Below are 14,748 nucleotides of genomic sequence, written 5' to 3' on the forward strand. Positions count from 1 at the left end.
AGACCAGGTTTGGAAGGTGAGATCAGTACACGATTAAACAAGTGATTACGACATAATGGGGAGTGAGAGGATGGTCTGTTAAGACCAAAGTGCCTACTGAATTGCGTTTAAACAAGTGATTACAACATATTGGGGAGTGAGAGAATGGTCTGTTAAGACCAAAGTGCCTGCTGAATTGCGTCCAAATCTTTACAGTGTGTGTAACAGTGGGCATCGAGCTGATGACGGAGAGAAGCGGTAAGCTTGAACTCACTAAGGAGTAAAGAGATTGCTGGGAAGAGGACATCTCCATTTGCGCCCAAAGAGAAGTGTTCTCCAGAGTAGACCAGTAGAGAAGCTTCTGAATATTGCATGCCCAATAGTAATTAAGAAAATTTGGAAGGGCCATCCCACCCATCGACCTGGGCCGTTGGAGATACACTTTCTTAATGCGCGGTGGCTTGTTTCCCCATAGAAAGGAGGATATAGTCTGATCAAATTTTGCAAAGAAGCTTTTCCTAATAAATACTGGGATATGTTGGAAGAGATATAAAAATTTGGGCAGGACAGTCATTTTGATAAGGTTAATACGGCCAGCCAGTGAAAGGGGCAGAGTGGACCAACGCTTTAAATCATCATTCAAGTAATGGGAGAAAATTTTCCTTGAAAATATGAGGGAATGATTTAGTAATGACGATGCCCAGGTATTTAAACCCAGTGTCCGTCCGTTTAAAAGGAAAGAGTGAATGAGGCATTCTAGTGGCCATTGGGTTTATAGGGAAAAGTTCACTTTTCTGAAGGTTCAGCTTGTACCCTGAAAATCTACCAAACTGCTCCAGTATAGACATAATAATAGGAATGGAAGAGGTTGGATTAGATATATACAAAAGTAAGTCATCTGCATAGAAGGACACTTTGTGGGTGACCCCACCTCTCGCAATACCCTCAAACCCTGCCTCACTACGAAGCAAGATAGCTAAAGGTTCAATAGCAATCGCGAACAGCAATGGGGACAATGGACAACCTTGTTTTGTGCCACGCTTGAGAGGAAAGAAAGGTGAATGTAGGTCATTAGTGATAACTGAAGCTACAGGGGCCGAATATAAAAGTTGAATCCATGAAATAAAATCTTTACTAAACCCCATTTTTCTCAGGTCAAAAAAAAGGTATGTCCATTCTACCCTATCGAAGGCCTTTTCTGCATCCAACAAAAGGACAAACTTGGTGCATGAATTATGTCGCCTTGTGTTAAAGAAAGAATCTCCCCTGAATAAAGCCTGTTTGTTCAGTCGATATGAGGTCTGGGACCACTTGTCGGAGACGGTTGTAAAGGACTTTGGCTAAAATTTTCTGGTCCACGTTTAGAAGTGAGATTGGTCTCCTACTGCAACAAAGAAGCGGGTCCTTATCTTTCTTAATCAACAGGGTTATAGAGGCTTGAGACAGTGTTCCCGGCAGCCGACCATTCAGAAATGATTCATTATACATGCTTTGTAATTCGGGGGATATAAGGTTTTTTTTATAAAATTCCACAGTGTATCCGTCAGGCCCTGGGGACTTGCCATTTTGCATTTCCAGGCTTCTTGGATCTCAAGAAGTGAAATCAGTCCACCAAGGTTGCCAGAAAGTGTTTTGTCAAGAGCTGGGTAGCAAATATGTTCAAGAGGGTTGTCATGGTCCCAAATATCTGGAGGGCATTCAGAGGAGTAACGATCGGAATTGAAGTTTAAAATGTTTTGTTTATATCTCTTGTATCTGTGAGAACATCACCAGTGGGTAATTTTATTTTAGTGATCAGTCTAGAAGCTGCAGCTGAACGAGCTTGATAGGCGAGAAGTTTGCTTCCTTTGTCCCCTGTCTCAAAAATACATTGTCTGGATTTAAGCAGAAGTAATACAGCCTTACTTGTCGATAACACATCAAACTCGGTCTGCAGGTGAAGGCGTCTATTATACAGAGCCAGGGTTGGGGCTACTGCATATTGGTTGTCTAGCTCTAAAATTTCCTCAGAGATCACAGACAATTTAATTGCTTCTAACTTTTTGGCGTGTGAGACATAAGAGATTGTTTGACCTCGTAGGTAAACTTTGAATGCTTCCCATACAGTGGACTGGGAGACGTCAGGGTTTTTATTAATTTCAAAGATAAATCCAATTTGAGAGGTAAGGAACTCCTTAAAATTATCATCGGACAGCATTTGGGAGTTAAAGCGCCACTGCCTTGAAGGAGCACAGCTTCTAGGTAGGTTGACCTCCATGGAGGTGGGGGTGTGGTACGATATATCAACAATGCTGTGGTACTTGCAAGAATCAACCTTTGATAAAAGTCTATCATCCACAAGGAAGAAATCTATCCGAGAATATGTATGGTGTACGTGCGAAAAGAATGAATATGCCTTGGTCGATGGGAAGTTGAACCTCCAGGGGTCAGACAAGCCCAGCTGCTCAGCATAGGAAGCCATAACCCTAGCAGAGTTAGAAAGGACAGCGTCTCTGGTAGATGACCTATCAAGAGTGGTGTCTTGGCAATATTAAAATCCCCCCCTATGATTAGGAAACTGTTGTCGAGGCCTGGTAATGTAGAAAATAATTTGGTGATAAATTGACTGTCATCCCAATTAGGTGCGTATACGCAGGCAAGGACTACAGGAGTGTTTTGGATGAGACCTGACACAATAACATAGCAGCCGTTGGAGTCGGCAATAGAGCTGAGTAGTTCAAAAGCAATGTTTTTACGAATTAAAATGGCGGTTCCTCGCTTTGACATTAAACTTTGAGTGGAATAAGTGCCCAACCCATTCCTTTTTGAGTCTCTGAACATCAGAGGCACACAGGTGCGTCTCCTGGAGAAAAGCTATGTCGGCCTTAAGATGTTGTAAATGGGTCATTATTTTGTTTAATTTAGTAACCTGGTTTGAACCCTTGACATTCCAAGACACAAAGCGGATACCCTGAGTAATGTTTAAATCAGCCATTTGGGATGTAGGAGAAGTAATGTTCAGCATATTGCCATTGCAAACAAAGCCATATAGTCGTTACACACACAAGTGAAGAAAAAATGAAGGAAAATAAAAATGATCAATTCTCTGCTCCCGGTCCCGCCCCAATGCCTTCCCAAACAAGGCACCTTGAACCCCAAACCCTGTCACAACAAACGACCGTGTAGGTGACACAATCGTTCTCTGTCATTAAACTAACAGACTAACTCCGCTGAACTACTGACAAAAGTAGCTTAAATTAAACTTAAACCCTGGTAACCACAATCAGTCCTATTCTCAGGAGAGAAAATAAGTCAAAGGCTACCACTAACAGACTGAATAAAATAAAAGCAGCCAGCTAAATTTGTAAGCAATACATATTGAAAACTAAGCATGAGTACAAATGAAAACCAAAACATGTAATGGTTCCAAATAATACAGCTTGGGGCATATGAACATCAGAAGCACCACAAAGTATGCTCTGCTATATAATACAATTACGTAAACATTGGCAATACTTGGGACAAAAGCAGTGGGTTGGCTTACCATTGCGCACTGTCAAACTAGGTTAACGTCTGTGTTCCAACGTTCCGTTTGAAAAAATATAAAAAGAACAAGTAGTCCAAGTAACATCCTTAAGTAGGTTACAATTCTGTTGTCCGGTCATGCAGTCGTAGGTTGGATAGTGTTCTGGAAGAAGCTGTATTGCTTGTATGGACATTCACTGTTGTCTGTAGTAAAGCCAAGTGTAGAACGAATTTCTTTGACAATTTCTTTGCGCATAGTTAGAGCTGTTGCACAGAATTCAGCCATAATTTTCACCTGTAGCGCTTTCACCTCAGTGCGGAAGGTGGCGATCATGCCTTCTCCAACGTTCTCCGCCATTTCACCTGTTGAATTGCTAGCTAGCAAAGAGCCGTAGGTCAATTTCGTCGACCTACTGCTTCCCCTGCGGCTTTTGTTTCTCCCAGACATCAATAACTAGTTAATACTTGTTTAAAGCAATCACGTGTAATTCCGAAGATGTAGTAGCTATATTTATAAAACAATATTTGAGAATTTAGTGGAGAGGCTTCGGAGCACGTCCACCCTCGGCCATGTCAAAACCGTAACCGAGCTATCTCAGTCATCTGGACCTCGACTGCGTTCATTCCTATTGTTCATTCCGGTGCCAAGATGCCTTGCTCTGCGGTCAACTGTACCACCTGATCGTTTGAAAACTAACGAGCTACGAGCTAATTTGGTGTACGTCACCTAGATGGCCTTTTTTGGTTAGAGGAAATGAGGCGGAGTCAAACTATGACAAGATGGCGACGCTCATAAGCCAAGAGAATTGGATGCAGTTGGAATAACTGAGGTCTGCCCGGATGCTACATCCATTTTATATACTATCTATGGTGTGAATACACACACTGTAACGCAAGTGTTGTACACTTCTTTCTTATTTGAGCCATGGTTATCTCAGCCATGGTTGAGAAGGAATTGGGGGAAAAGGAACTTTGGCTTTCACTCCCTGAAGTACACGAACTGCGACATGGAGGAGAAAGGGATTGTTGCCCGCTGCCCACTGCCTGCTGCCCGCTTCCCGCTGCCCGCGAGGTACCACCGCCGCGGGGCACCACTGCCGCGGGCGGTGGTGCGTCGGCTGGAGGCGCACGTCGTCTGGAGGCTTTTGGCCGTGATAATATATATTATATGATTTAGATATCTATGTATAATATGATATTATTTAGATATAGAGCTCCAGGACTCCCTTGTGTTGTAGAATATTTACAGAACACGGCTAAAGGCTGTGTGCGCCTCACCATTGCGATACATCCACTGTAAACAGAGCGCATGGTACCGTGGCCCCAAGCTGCTCAGGGCCACACCCCCACCCTCCTCCTTGACCCGCCTCGCTCCTCCTCATTTGCATTAAAGCTACAGACACCGAAACGGCTTCTTTTGGGGAAAGCTCAATGTGCGACTGGCTCGTAGTGGCTGTAATTCTGCACCACGGCTGAAGTTTGGGAACGTCTTCAAACACTGTGTTAGTGGCCCACTAATATCTATATTAGAGCATCCATAAAGTAGCATGCCATGGGACCTTTAACCTGTGCACACTGATCACTCAATGTTCAAGGTGTGCAGCCTCACCCGGCCCCAGAGTCCAATCAGTCCAAGCAGAGTACAGTCTTATCTATAAAAGTGTTATTGGTATTAGATTTACATCTGCATTTGAGTAAATATGCATGTTTATATAATAATATATATTATATAGTTAATATAATACTAATTTTATTTATATTGCACCTTTCAAAACAGTATGTTTATATTACTGTTCTTCAATGTCGGCCCTTGTAGCTGAATGGAGTGGGAAGGACGGAGGTAGCACTGCCTGTGGAAGGACAGCTCTCTCCTCCAGACAAACAAACATCTCAGCAAGCCAAAGAGGACAGAGAGCCAGCTCAGAGCAGTTTCCGGGAAAGTTAGGAAGCCGAATGCAAAAGGCATGATCTTCTAAATGCAAGGCCTGGCGCACACACCTAATTGGAAGAATTACAAGCAAGAGCTTGTACAGTTTTGGTACAGCAGAATACCAGACAATAAACAACAAGCAGAACATAATGCATTAGAATTCAGAGGAGCTCCATGGCCTTGGAGGATACAGGGAGAAAATGGTGAAAGAAACTCCAAAGAAAGCTCACAAGATGTAGTTGTGAAGCTCTCTGGTCTAACTGTAAGCCAGAGAGAGAGACAAAGAGAGCTAGAGATAGGGGGGGGGGGGAGAGAGACAAAGTAACAGAGAGTGAGAGGGAAGAGAGAGACATAGTAACAGAGAGGGGGGGGAGAGAGAAAGAGAGAAAGGGGGGGAGAGAGAGAGGGAGGGGGAGAGAGAGACAGACAGTTAGAGAGAAAGAGAGATGACTCACTAAAAGTGAGATTGATAGAAGACGCATTCATTGGGATTGAGAACAATGCAGTAACTAAAATTGTACTCTGATGAAAACTTGGTTGAAAATGTCTCACACGAGAAACCTGGGCAATGTACCCTTTAATAATTTCGCTAATAATTTTACGATTAATGACTTAACAAAGACTAGTATTACATAAAGTAAGGTAACGACTAAAACACCACATGGTAAAGGATTTGACATTCAAAACGGAATTTGAAACGGCAATTTGAAACCAATAAGTAAACATCAGGGAAAGGCCAAGAAGTTGAGACAGTTAAGCTTACTTTATTTCAATTCAAAAAATGGAAAAAAAACTTACAGTGCAAGAAAGGTAAGTATGATATAGGAAACAAACAGTTGTTTTCTATAAACAACTGTTTGTTGTTTATAGAAAACAACTGGATGTAAGATTATCTCGCATTGTTTTCATTTCCCCTTACAGTAGGTTAATGATGAACTGCCAAATCCCATACTCCCAACACAAGCACGTGCTGCATGACTTCACTATCAAAGATAAGTTAGGATTGGATTTCAAGTACTTTAATTGAAATGCTAAAATTATATTATTCTGCAAATAATATATTTTCACCAAATGTGATTATGCCATTTTAATTTGCATGCAAGAAGGTTCAGCAAGTTGGTGGTGGTTGGACTGTTTCAAGATTCAAGATTCAAGATTCAAGATTCAAGATGGTTTTATTGTCATGTGCACAACAATAACAGAGCAGTCGCTGGCAATGAAATTCTTTAGTCTTGGGCTCCTCCAACAGTGCGACCACATGGTTAGTGGCCACTACTGCTACGTCCATCTAGCATGCTGCTCTCCAGAGGATCCGAACCTTGGACCCTCCTTCCAACACCCTGGGTGGAGCTAAAGGGCACCAACCGTTGGTTCTTAAAGAACCCTAGTACCTTTCGTTAGAAGGGCCCATTTTGACCTATTTTCAAAACTACTGTTTTCTAGCATTTTGCATTTAAATAAAAATGTTTTTTTAATCATGGAAATGAAACTGTCATTTGAGTTTGTAATTGTGGGACCGTTTGTCCACTTATAATGTTGATCTGGCCAGTCTAGTGACAACCCAAAACCAGCAGCTCCGCGGTGATGTTCCAGCTTAGCCTTCCCCCTGAGCCCCGTTCTCTGGTCCTCCTCATCCTCACGCCCAGTAGGGGCTTTCTCCAGGCAATGCCACTCCACATTCGTTTCTGCGTCTTTTCCAAATGGGTTTAATTTAAAAACAGGATGACTTTTTGGATGAATGTTAACATTCATCCTCACGCCCAGCAGGGGGCCCTATGTTAACATTCATCCTCACGCCCACCAGGGGGCCCTATGTTAACCTTCATCCTCACGCCCAGCAGGGGGCCCCATGTTAACAGTCATCCTCACGCCCAGCAGGGGGCCCTATGTTAACATTCATCATCACAACCAGCAGGAGGCCGTGTGTAAAACACTAGTGTGTTGCGCATCACAGTCTTGCTAACTTTTGCTTCGCATTTTAGTGATAGCGCTCTCGAACTGCACGACGTCTAATTAGTGTGTAAACTTATTGGAACTGGACGTGGTGACGTGTCCCAGTGTCTGGGGGGCGGGGCCCAGACCATTTCACCCAGTACGACCCAGTAAACACACTAACACACGTGTACGCGCACCCACGCACGGATTTAATCTATTTAGTTGCTTTTTAAAACACGTTGAAGTTGTATTCCCAGTTGTCACTGAATGTGTTCCAGATCACGGCGAAGGCTATTGCGCCAGAAAGTTTATTACAGTTAAAAAAAGATTGTTGACGTGTAGGGTGACGCATGTCCGGAGATGTTAGTGTAACCAGTGCTGTGGAGGTTCAGTGGAGGCGCCACGTCCGCATAAACTGGAGGATGCTGCACTGAGGGACACCTTTACACCATAGTAGCTCTGTGCTCGGAGAAGATCTGCACTCCTGTGGACATCAGAACAAGCTCCTGGAGATAAAGTAGCGGAGGGAGGCTGTTGATTCGCCACCAGGTGCACTTTAATATCAACTCAACTCTATTAAAGTCCTCCTGCGGCCACGAGAAGACCCCGGTGCCATGGTGAAGGTAACTTGATGGATCTATCACAGTGTGTTCTAGTAGTTTGAGTATGACGGGGAATCCCTTTTTCAATATCCTATACAATTGTTTGTTAAATTGTTTGTTAATGTTTGACGAGTAGTCATCGAAGACTAATCTTTACTTTGACAGGAATGTATAAATATAGAAGACCACTTCTCACAGTGCATTAACAGACTAAGTATTGCTCGATGGTTTCTGTTTCTTAAAACTTTAATAACTTGTAAGAGTCTGACGCATCGAGTCACAATCGTTACACGTTACATAATGGGCGCTTTATTTCTGCCCCTTTTCAACGTGGCAGTTTCATCGTGCCTTCAGACTTAAATACCTCCCTTATACTTACCTTAGTCCAGTCCACAGGGGTTATACTTACCTTAGTCTACTCCACAGGGATTATACTTAATTTAGTCCAGTCCACAGGGGTTATACTTACCTTAGTCCACAGGGGTTATACTTGCCTTAGTCCGGTCCACAGGGGTTATACTTACCTTAGTCCACAGGGGTTATACTTACCTTAGTCCACAGGGGTTATACTTACCTTAGTCCGGTCCACAGGATAATACTTACCTTAGTCCGGTCCACAGGATAATATTTACCTTAGTCCAGTCCACAGGGGTTATACTTACCTTAGTCCGGTCCACAGGGGTTATATTTACCTTAGTCCACAGGGGTTATACTTGCCTTAGTCCGGTCCACAGGATAATACTTACCTTAGTCCGGTCCACAGGATAATATTTACCTTAGTCCAGTCCACAGGGGTTATACTTACCTTAGTCCGGTCCACAGGATTATACTAACCTTAGTCCAGTCCAGAGGGGTTATACTTACCTTAGTCCGGTCCACAGGGGTTATACTTACCTTAGTCCACAGGGTTGTACTTACCTTAGTCCACAGGGGTTATACTTACCTTAGTCCACCTGAGTTAAACCTCCCTTAGTCCAGTCCACAGGGTTATACTTACCTTAGTGCACAGGGTTATACCGCCCTTAGTCCACAGGGGTTTACCTCCCTTAGTCCACAGGGGTTTACCTCCCTTAGTCCACAGGGGTTTACCTCCCCTGGTACACAGGGGTTTACCTCCCTTAGTCCACAGGGGTTTACCTCCCTTAGTCCACAGGGGTTTACCTCCCTTAGTCCACAGGGGTTTACCTCCCTTAGTCCACAGGGGTTTACCTCCCTTAGTCCTCAGGGGTTTACATCCCTTAGTCCACACTGGTAATCTTTACACAGCAAACACAGTTCCTTCTAACAGGGCTATGTTTCTTAACATGCACTTAATTGTTACTATCGTCTCCCCACAACCTGACCTGTCTAAATGAACCTTAACCTGCTAATTGGGGAACTGCATTAACTAAAGGCCTAGAAAGAGGTGTTTAACCCCTGGTCTTTCAAGCTACAGAAGACTGGCTTTGTCCTGTAGTCTGTCCCACGTCGAGGGCTGTTTTCTTACTGTGATCCTTTCTCCTGAAACCTTCCAGGACGTTAACCACGTGAGCTCAGAAGAGAAGCCCGGGACCAGCAACTCCGGGGAGAACACGGAGGGGCTGGAGAGCGACCCAGCAGCAGGTAGCCCTGTTCTCTGGTTCACTGTTCTGTCATTAACTCTGTGGATATTAGTGGATGAGAGGACATCTTTGCGTATTTAGGCATGATGGGTGCACTACGGTGTGGTAGTTTATTCGTCCAAGGTGAAATTAACTTTATTACGTAAACAATGTCAGTTTTGGAGTTCTTTTGTCAACCCTTAACTTCAAACATAGCTGGTTTGTTTCTTTTCAAGGTCCAGTGTGTAGAACTGAACTCAATGCCCCTTAATTAGGGTGACTTATGCAGTCAGAAGGGTCTATGTTCAATTGCTCTTTTTTGTTCAACTTCTATGTTCCACTGCTATGTTCCACTGCTCTTCTCTTTGTTCTACTGCTCTTCTCTTTGTTCTACTGCCCTTCTCTTTGTTCCACTGCTCTTCTCTTTGTTCCACTGCTCTTCTCTCTTTGTTCTACTGCTCTTCTCTCTTTGTTCCACTGCTCTTCTCTTTGTTCTGCTGCTCTTCTCTTTGTTCTGCTGCTCTTCTCTTTGTTCTACTGCTCTTCTCTTTGTTCTACTGCTCTTCTCTTTGTTCTACTGCTCTTCTCTTTGTTCTACTGCTCTTCTCTTTGTTCTACTGCTCTTCTCTCTTTGTTCTACTGCTCTTCTCTTTGTTCTACTGCTCTTCTCTCTTTGTTCCACTGCTCTTCTCTTTGTTCCACTGCTCTTCTCTTTGTTCTACTGCGCTTCTCTTTGTTCTACTGCTCTTTTCTTTGTTCTACTGCTCTTCTCTTTGTTCTACTGCTCTTCTCTTTGTTCCACTGCTCTTCTCTTTGTTCCACTGCTCTTCTCTTTTTGTTCTCTCTTTGTTCTCTCTTTGTTCTACTGCTCTTCTCTTTGTTCTACTGCCCTTCTCTTTGTTCTACTGCTCTTCTCTCTTTGTTCTACTGCTCTTCTCTTTGTTCTACTGCTCTTCTCTTTGTTCCACTGCTATGTCAAGCAAGAGTAAGGCAGGGGGAATAAAGAGGCCACTACACAGCCTACAATACACTAACATTTGCCTACATTATTTATTATTATAAACAAATGTTTTAAGAAAAGTATGACGGTATAATTAATCATAAGGATATCTTCATTTTGCTAGGAAGGAAACTGGTGTTTTTTGATCAATTTGAAACTAGAAATTTATTAAAAATGCGCCACTCATTTAAAAAACTAAAATACAAAAAGGGAGATAATGGTTACAAACGCCAAAATACAAATAGAAAGTGGCACGGCATTTCGTGTTTGTTGTGGTTCAGATTGTTCAATAGTTGTGATCCATGTAATGCTAACAAATCGCCCAGACTGACATGATTGGTTAAAACTAATTTGAAGCAAAGATTGAAACACCCTGTTCTCCCAGATTTGACTGACCCACAGCTTTTAATCAAAAACCAACCATGGACTCCGTGTTTGGATGTGGATGTGAATATACTGTATATGGATTGAATAAAAACTGCAATATAGAGTAAGGGCCATTTTCTCTGCAGTTCAAACAAGAATCAGCCATTGTAAGGGACAAGCTCGTTGAAAAGCGTCAGACAGAGGCGGACGCTTTTTTTTATAGGCTCTGGTCAGACTGGGATGAAGAGGATAAGGGTAGGGGATCCATGTATTCCAAACCTAGTATGCCGGCATTTCACCGCAAAGCGGCAAAACTGACCTCTTGTTCGCACAACGCATCCAGGCAGATTTTTATTAATGAGGCCCCTTTTACTGCACCGTTGTGCAGGATTTCTCTGTTCATGAGAGTACTAATACTACAAAACTTTAAGTAGAGAGGAAAATCGAGTCATATGGTGAATCTCACATACATTTTTGTGCATTGTCTATAAGAGGGCAAACCAAGACGAGATACATAACAACTTGTATAGCTATATTACTTTCAACATGAACATTAAATTATGTACATACATTACGGTCCTATACCATAAAACTGAAAAATAAGTTCCGTCTCAGAACTAAGGAAAAAAAAACAAACAGATTCATAAATTGTTCCCTCTGATCCCAATTCACGCGCACGGTTTTGGTTCGTTCTACGTAGCAGGAATTCCCCATGAAGCATTGTGACGGCTTACTGGTCTTATACCGTCCTCATGCATGAGGAGAAGATATATTCAAGTTGAGGCAAACACAGTGTTTGCCTTGAATCATGTTAAGGGATTCAACGACCAATCAAATTCAGGGATACAGTGGCCAATATTAACTGGCTCGGCCCACTTAGCTCCAAAAAGTGAACCACCTGTGTGAAGAGAAAGCTAGAACTACTTGGTCCTCATTTCCTTTCTGAGGCCCCTAAAATCACCAGACAGGACTATGAGAATCCAATGATTCACATACCTGTGGTTACCATAGGTACCTTTTTGTTTCAGTTAAAGGAATATCTGATTGATTGATTGATGTGCTCAGAGCGTCAGAGTCACTGAAAGCTAACGGATGGCTGGGCCATTTCTAACAACTTACACTAAAATACTAGCTCTTAAATCGTACCTACTGCCCCTTCTTAATATTTGCCAACCAATACCAATCAATATTACAGTTAAATGTGCTGCGTAGATAAATGATTATTTGAAAGAAAAACGGTGTCCTGCAAACACTGCAGAATTAATCTAGCCATTTTAGGACGATGGCCCTAATCAAACACTGCAGATTTAATCTAGCCCTTTAGGACCATGGCACTAATCAAACACTGTAAATTGAATCTAGCCCTGTCAGGACGACGGCCCTAATCAAACACTGCTGATTGAATCTAGCCCTCTTGGACCATGGACCTAATCAGACACTGCAGATTGAATCCAGCCCTGTCAGGACAATGGCCCTAATCCACCATGTTTCCCTATTCCTCTACAGATCCTGGTAAGGAGCACCCTGTGGCCACGCCCGGCATGGTGTGGCGAGTCACCGGCGGACTGTTCAACGTCACCAAAGGGGTCGTTGGAGCGGCCGTGGGGGGCGTGGCCTGGGTGGGCGGGAAGAGCCTGGAGATCACCAAGACTGCAGTGACCACGGTGCCCTCTTATGGCGTCGGGTTGGTGAAGGGGGGCGTGTCCGCAGTGGCCGGGGGTGTATCTTCCATGGGCTCCACGGTCGCCAATAAGGTCCCCTTTACGGCCAAAAGGAAAGACAAGGCGGAGTGAGGATAATCACGTGGACTTGTCAACATTTCGCTTTACTGCCCCACCCTGAGCCGTGGAGCGTTTCCATGTGTGGCTGGTCCTTGTCTTTCAGCGTTCCAGAACTTTCTTATCTTCCTATGTACAGACCAGTGAATTGCATGTGGATACTTTATTCGGCGCTCTTATTTTTTAAGTGTGTTTTTTCTTGAGAGGGAAGTAAGGAATAATCGCTGGGTGTGATTATTCCTCAGACATCGAGTCAAAGTCAAAGAGGGCCTTGACTGACTCGTGGCTAGCAACAATACTCTGCTCAAACTGTTCTCAAAGGGCGATAAGATACAGGCTTAGGTTAGTGTTTAGGAATCACTTGTAAATGAATAATTGGATCATTCACACCGTCATTATCTCATGACAAGTACACGGTTTCATTTAAGCAAGTGTCTTCTAACCTCATGAATCCTGAAAGCTCCAGTCGTTTGCCTACATACTGGAACTCTAGAAAGTCAAAGTACTTCTTGATCGAATACCTGTTTACTGTCTGCAAGATCAGGAGTATGTTGGAAGTATTTTGTTAGAATTACAACATTTCAATGCAAAATGTAAGTTATGTATATGCAAATCCATTGCTAATGGACAGTATTGGTGTGAGTTTTAATGTCAATGCCTTACTTGCCCTTTCAATAAAGATATTGGGATCATTCAACCTACTTTTGTGTTTTCTCCATCCAATCAGTAGTTTGATCGAAAAATGTATTTTGTGGACTCTTGAGAACCGGATATTTCTGCAAACCAACATCACTAATGTAATAATTGGGCGAGTGCTGCTCAAAGACATTTGAAGCTTTAATCCTCCATGCAATTTTCTTAACGACTTTTGTCATCGAGAGCATGACCTATCCATGCGCCACATATGTGCCATTCTATTTTCTAGAGTTTACACTCAAATACTATTTTAAATACCATTGACTTAGACGGTTAAAGGGGACATATTATGAAAACAACAATTTTCCTTGGATTTGGGGTGTTGTTCTGGTGCTCCCACACGCATACAAACTTTGAAAAAAGTCAGTACATGGTTTTTTGAGTGAGATATGCATTTCTGAAAATACCATGCCTACAGTAACCAAACGAGCCAGTCAGTTTCGGCGCCCCCTTCTATGTAGGAAGGGGGCATTTGAATATTACCTCCCACTTCCCCACTCTCCTCCAATCAGAGCATAGCTACGATTTTGTGGACCAGCAGACGAGCAGCTCTGGCGGGGGGAACTCGGCTCCAGGAGTCAGCAAACGGCAACAATCCCTTCTCCTCCATGCTGTGGTTCAGTCTGACAGCTCATTGGTCAATGGGCAGCAGCTCATTTGCATTAAAGCTACAGACACCAGAAACAGCGCATTCTGAAGGGACTGAAACAGAGGGGAATAGCGGTAGGGGAGATTTCTTTCGTAAAAGCCATTTCCAGCAAACAGCTTCAAAAAAATGTTTTCTGGAACTCAAATACTATGTTTACTTGTTGCGAAAACACTATAATATGTCTCCTTTAACCAGGGGCGTAGGAATGAGTTTAAAATTGGGAGGGACACATATCGGAAACCTGACAGATCCATTAATGGTTTGAACAGAAATATGTCATAAATTAACTACACTGAAAAAATTCACAAATATATTTTATTCTACTAAAAAGATACATTTGTAAATGTAAAGGAAAAGACATTTTGAATGGCAGTAATGAACTGATAAATATCAAATCAATTATTTAATTGCACGCTCAATCATCCAGTTTTTTAGAATAAGAAGCAGTGACAAGACGCTGTGTTGCGCTTTCAAAATAAAATAAAATATTTTTCTCCCCGGTATAATTTTTAGGTGGGACAAATGCGCCTGTCTACAATACTGGAGGGGACATGTCCCCTCCGTCCCCCCCGGTTCATACGCCCTTGCCTTTAACCCTCATATATGTCCAATTTGTCCATAAATACAGACTCTGTCCGTCATTTGACCCCAACACAAGATTTGGATCTTTGAGATATCACAAGAAAACCTGGTAGTATTTGGATGGTGGCTTGGACCTAACCAAACATA

At 42.9% G+C, this 14,748-nt stretch overlaps 1 protein-coding gene across 1 annotated transcript; it reads left to right on the forward strand.

Annotated features, from left to right (window-relative positions):
- The first annotated feature begins 7,628 nt into the window (after window positions 1-7,628).
- Window positions 7,629-13,349, forward strand: LOC307084009 (transmembrane protein 263). The gene is made up of 3 exons (XM_079748119.1): window positions 7,629-7,971; window positions 9,465-9,552; window positions 12,403-13,349. Exons 1-3 carry the CDS (start codon window positions 7,963-7,965, stop codon window positions 12,687-12,689), a joined length of 384 nt encoding a protein of 127 aa, XP_079604245.1. The 5' UTR covers window positions 7,629-7,962; the 3' UTR covers window positions 12,690-13,349.
- The last annotated feature ends 1,399 nt before the right edge of the window (window positions 13,350-14,748 follow it).

The sequence above is a fragment of the Pollachius pollachius genome, assembly GCF_949987615.1.
Source record: "Pollachius pollachius genome assembly, chromosome: 12".
Classification (NCBI taxonomy): Eukaryota; Metazoa; Chordata; class Actinopteri; order Gadiformes; family Gadidae; genus Pollachius; species Pollachius pollachius.

What these genes read in the sequence shown, in the direction of transcription:
- LOC307084009 (XM_079748119.1), top strand. An exon ending in GGAGAGCGACCCAGCAGCAG is followed by an intron (nt 9,553 to 12,402) that starts GTAGCCCTGTTC and finishes ATTCCTCTACAG; the next exon opens with ATCCTGGTAAGGAGCACCCT.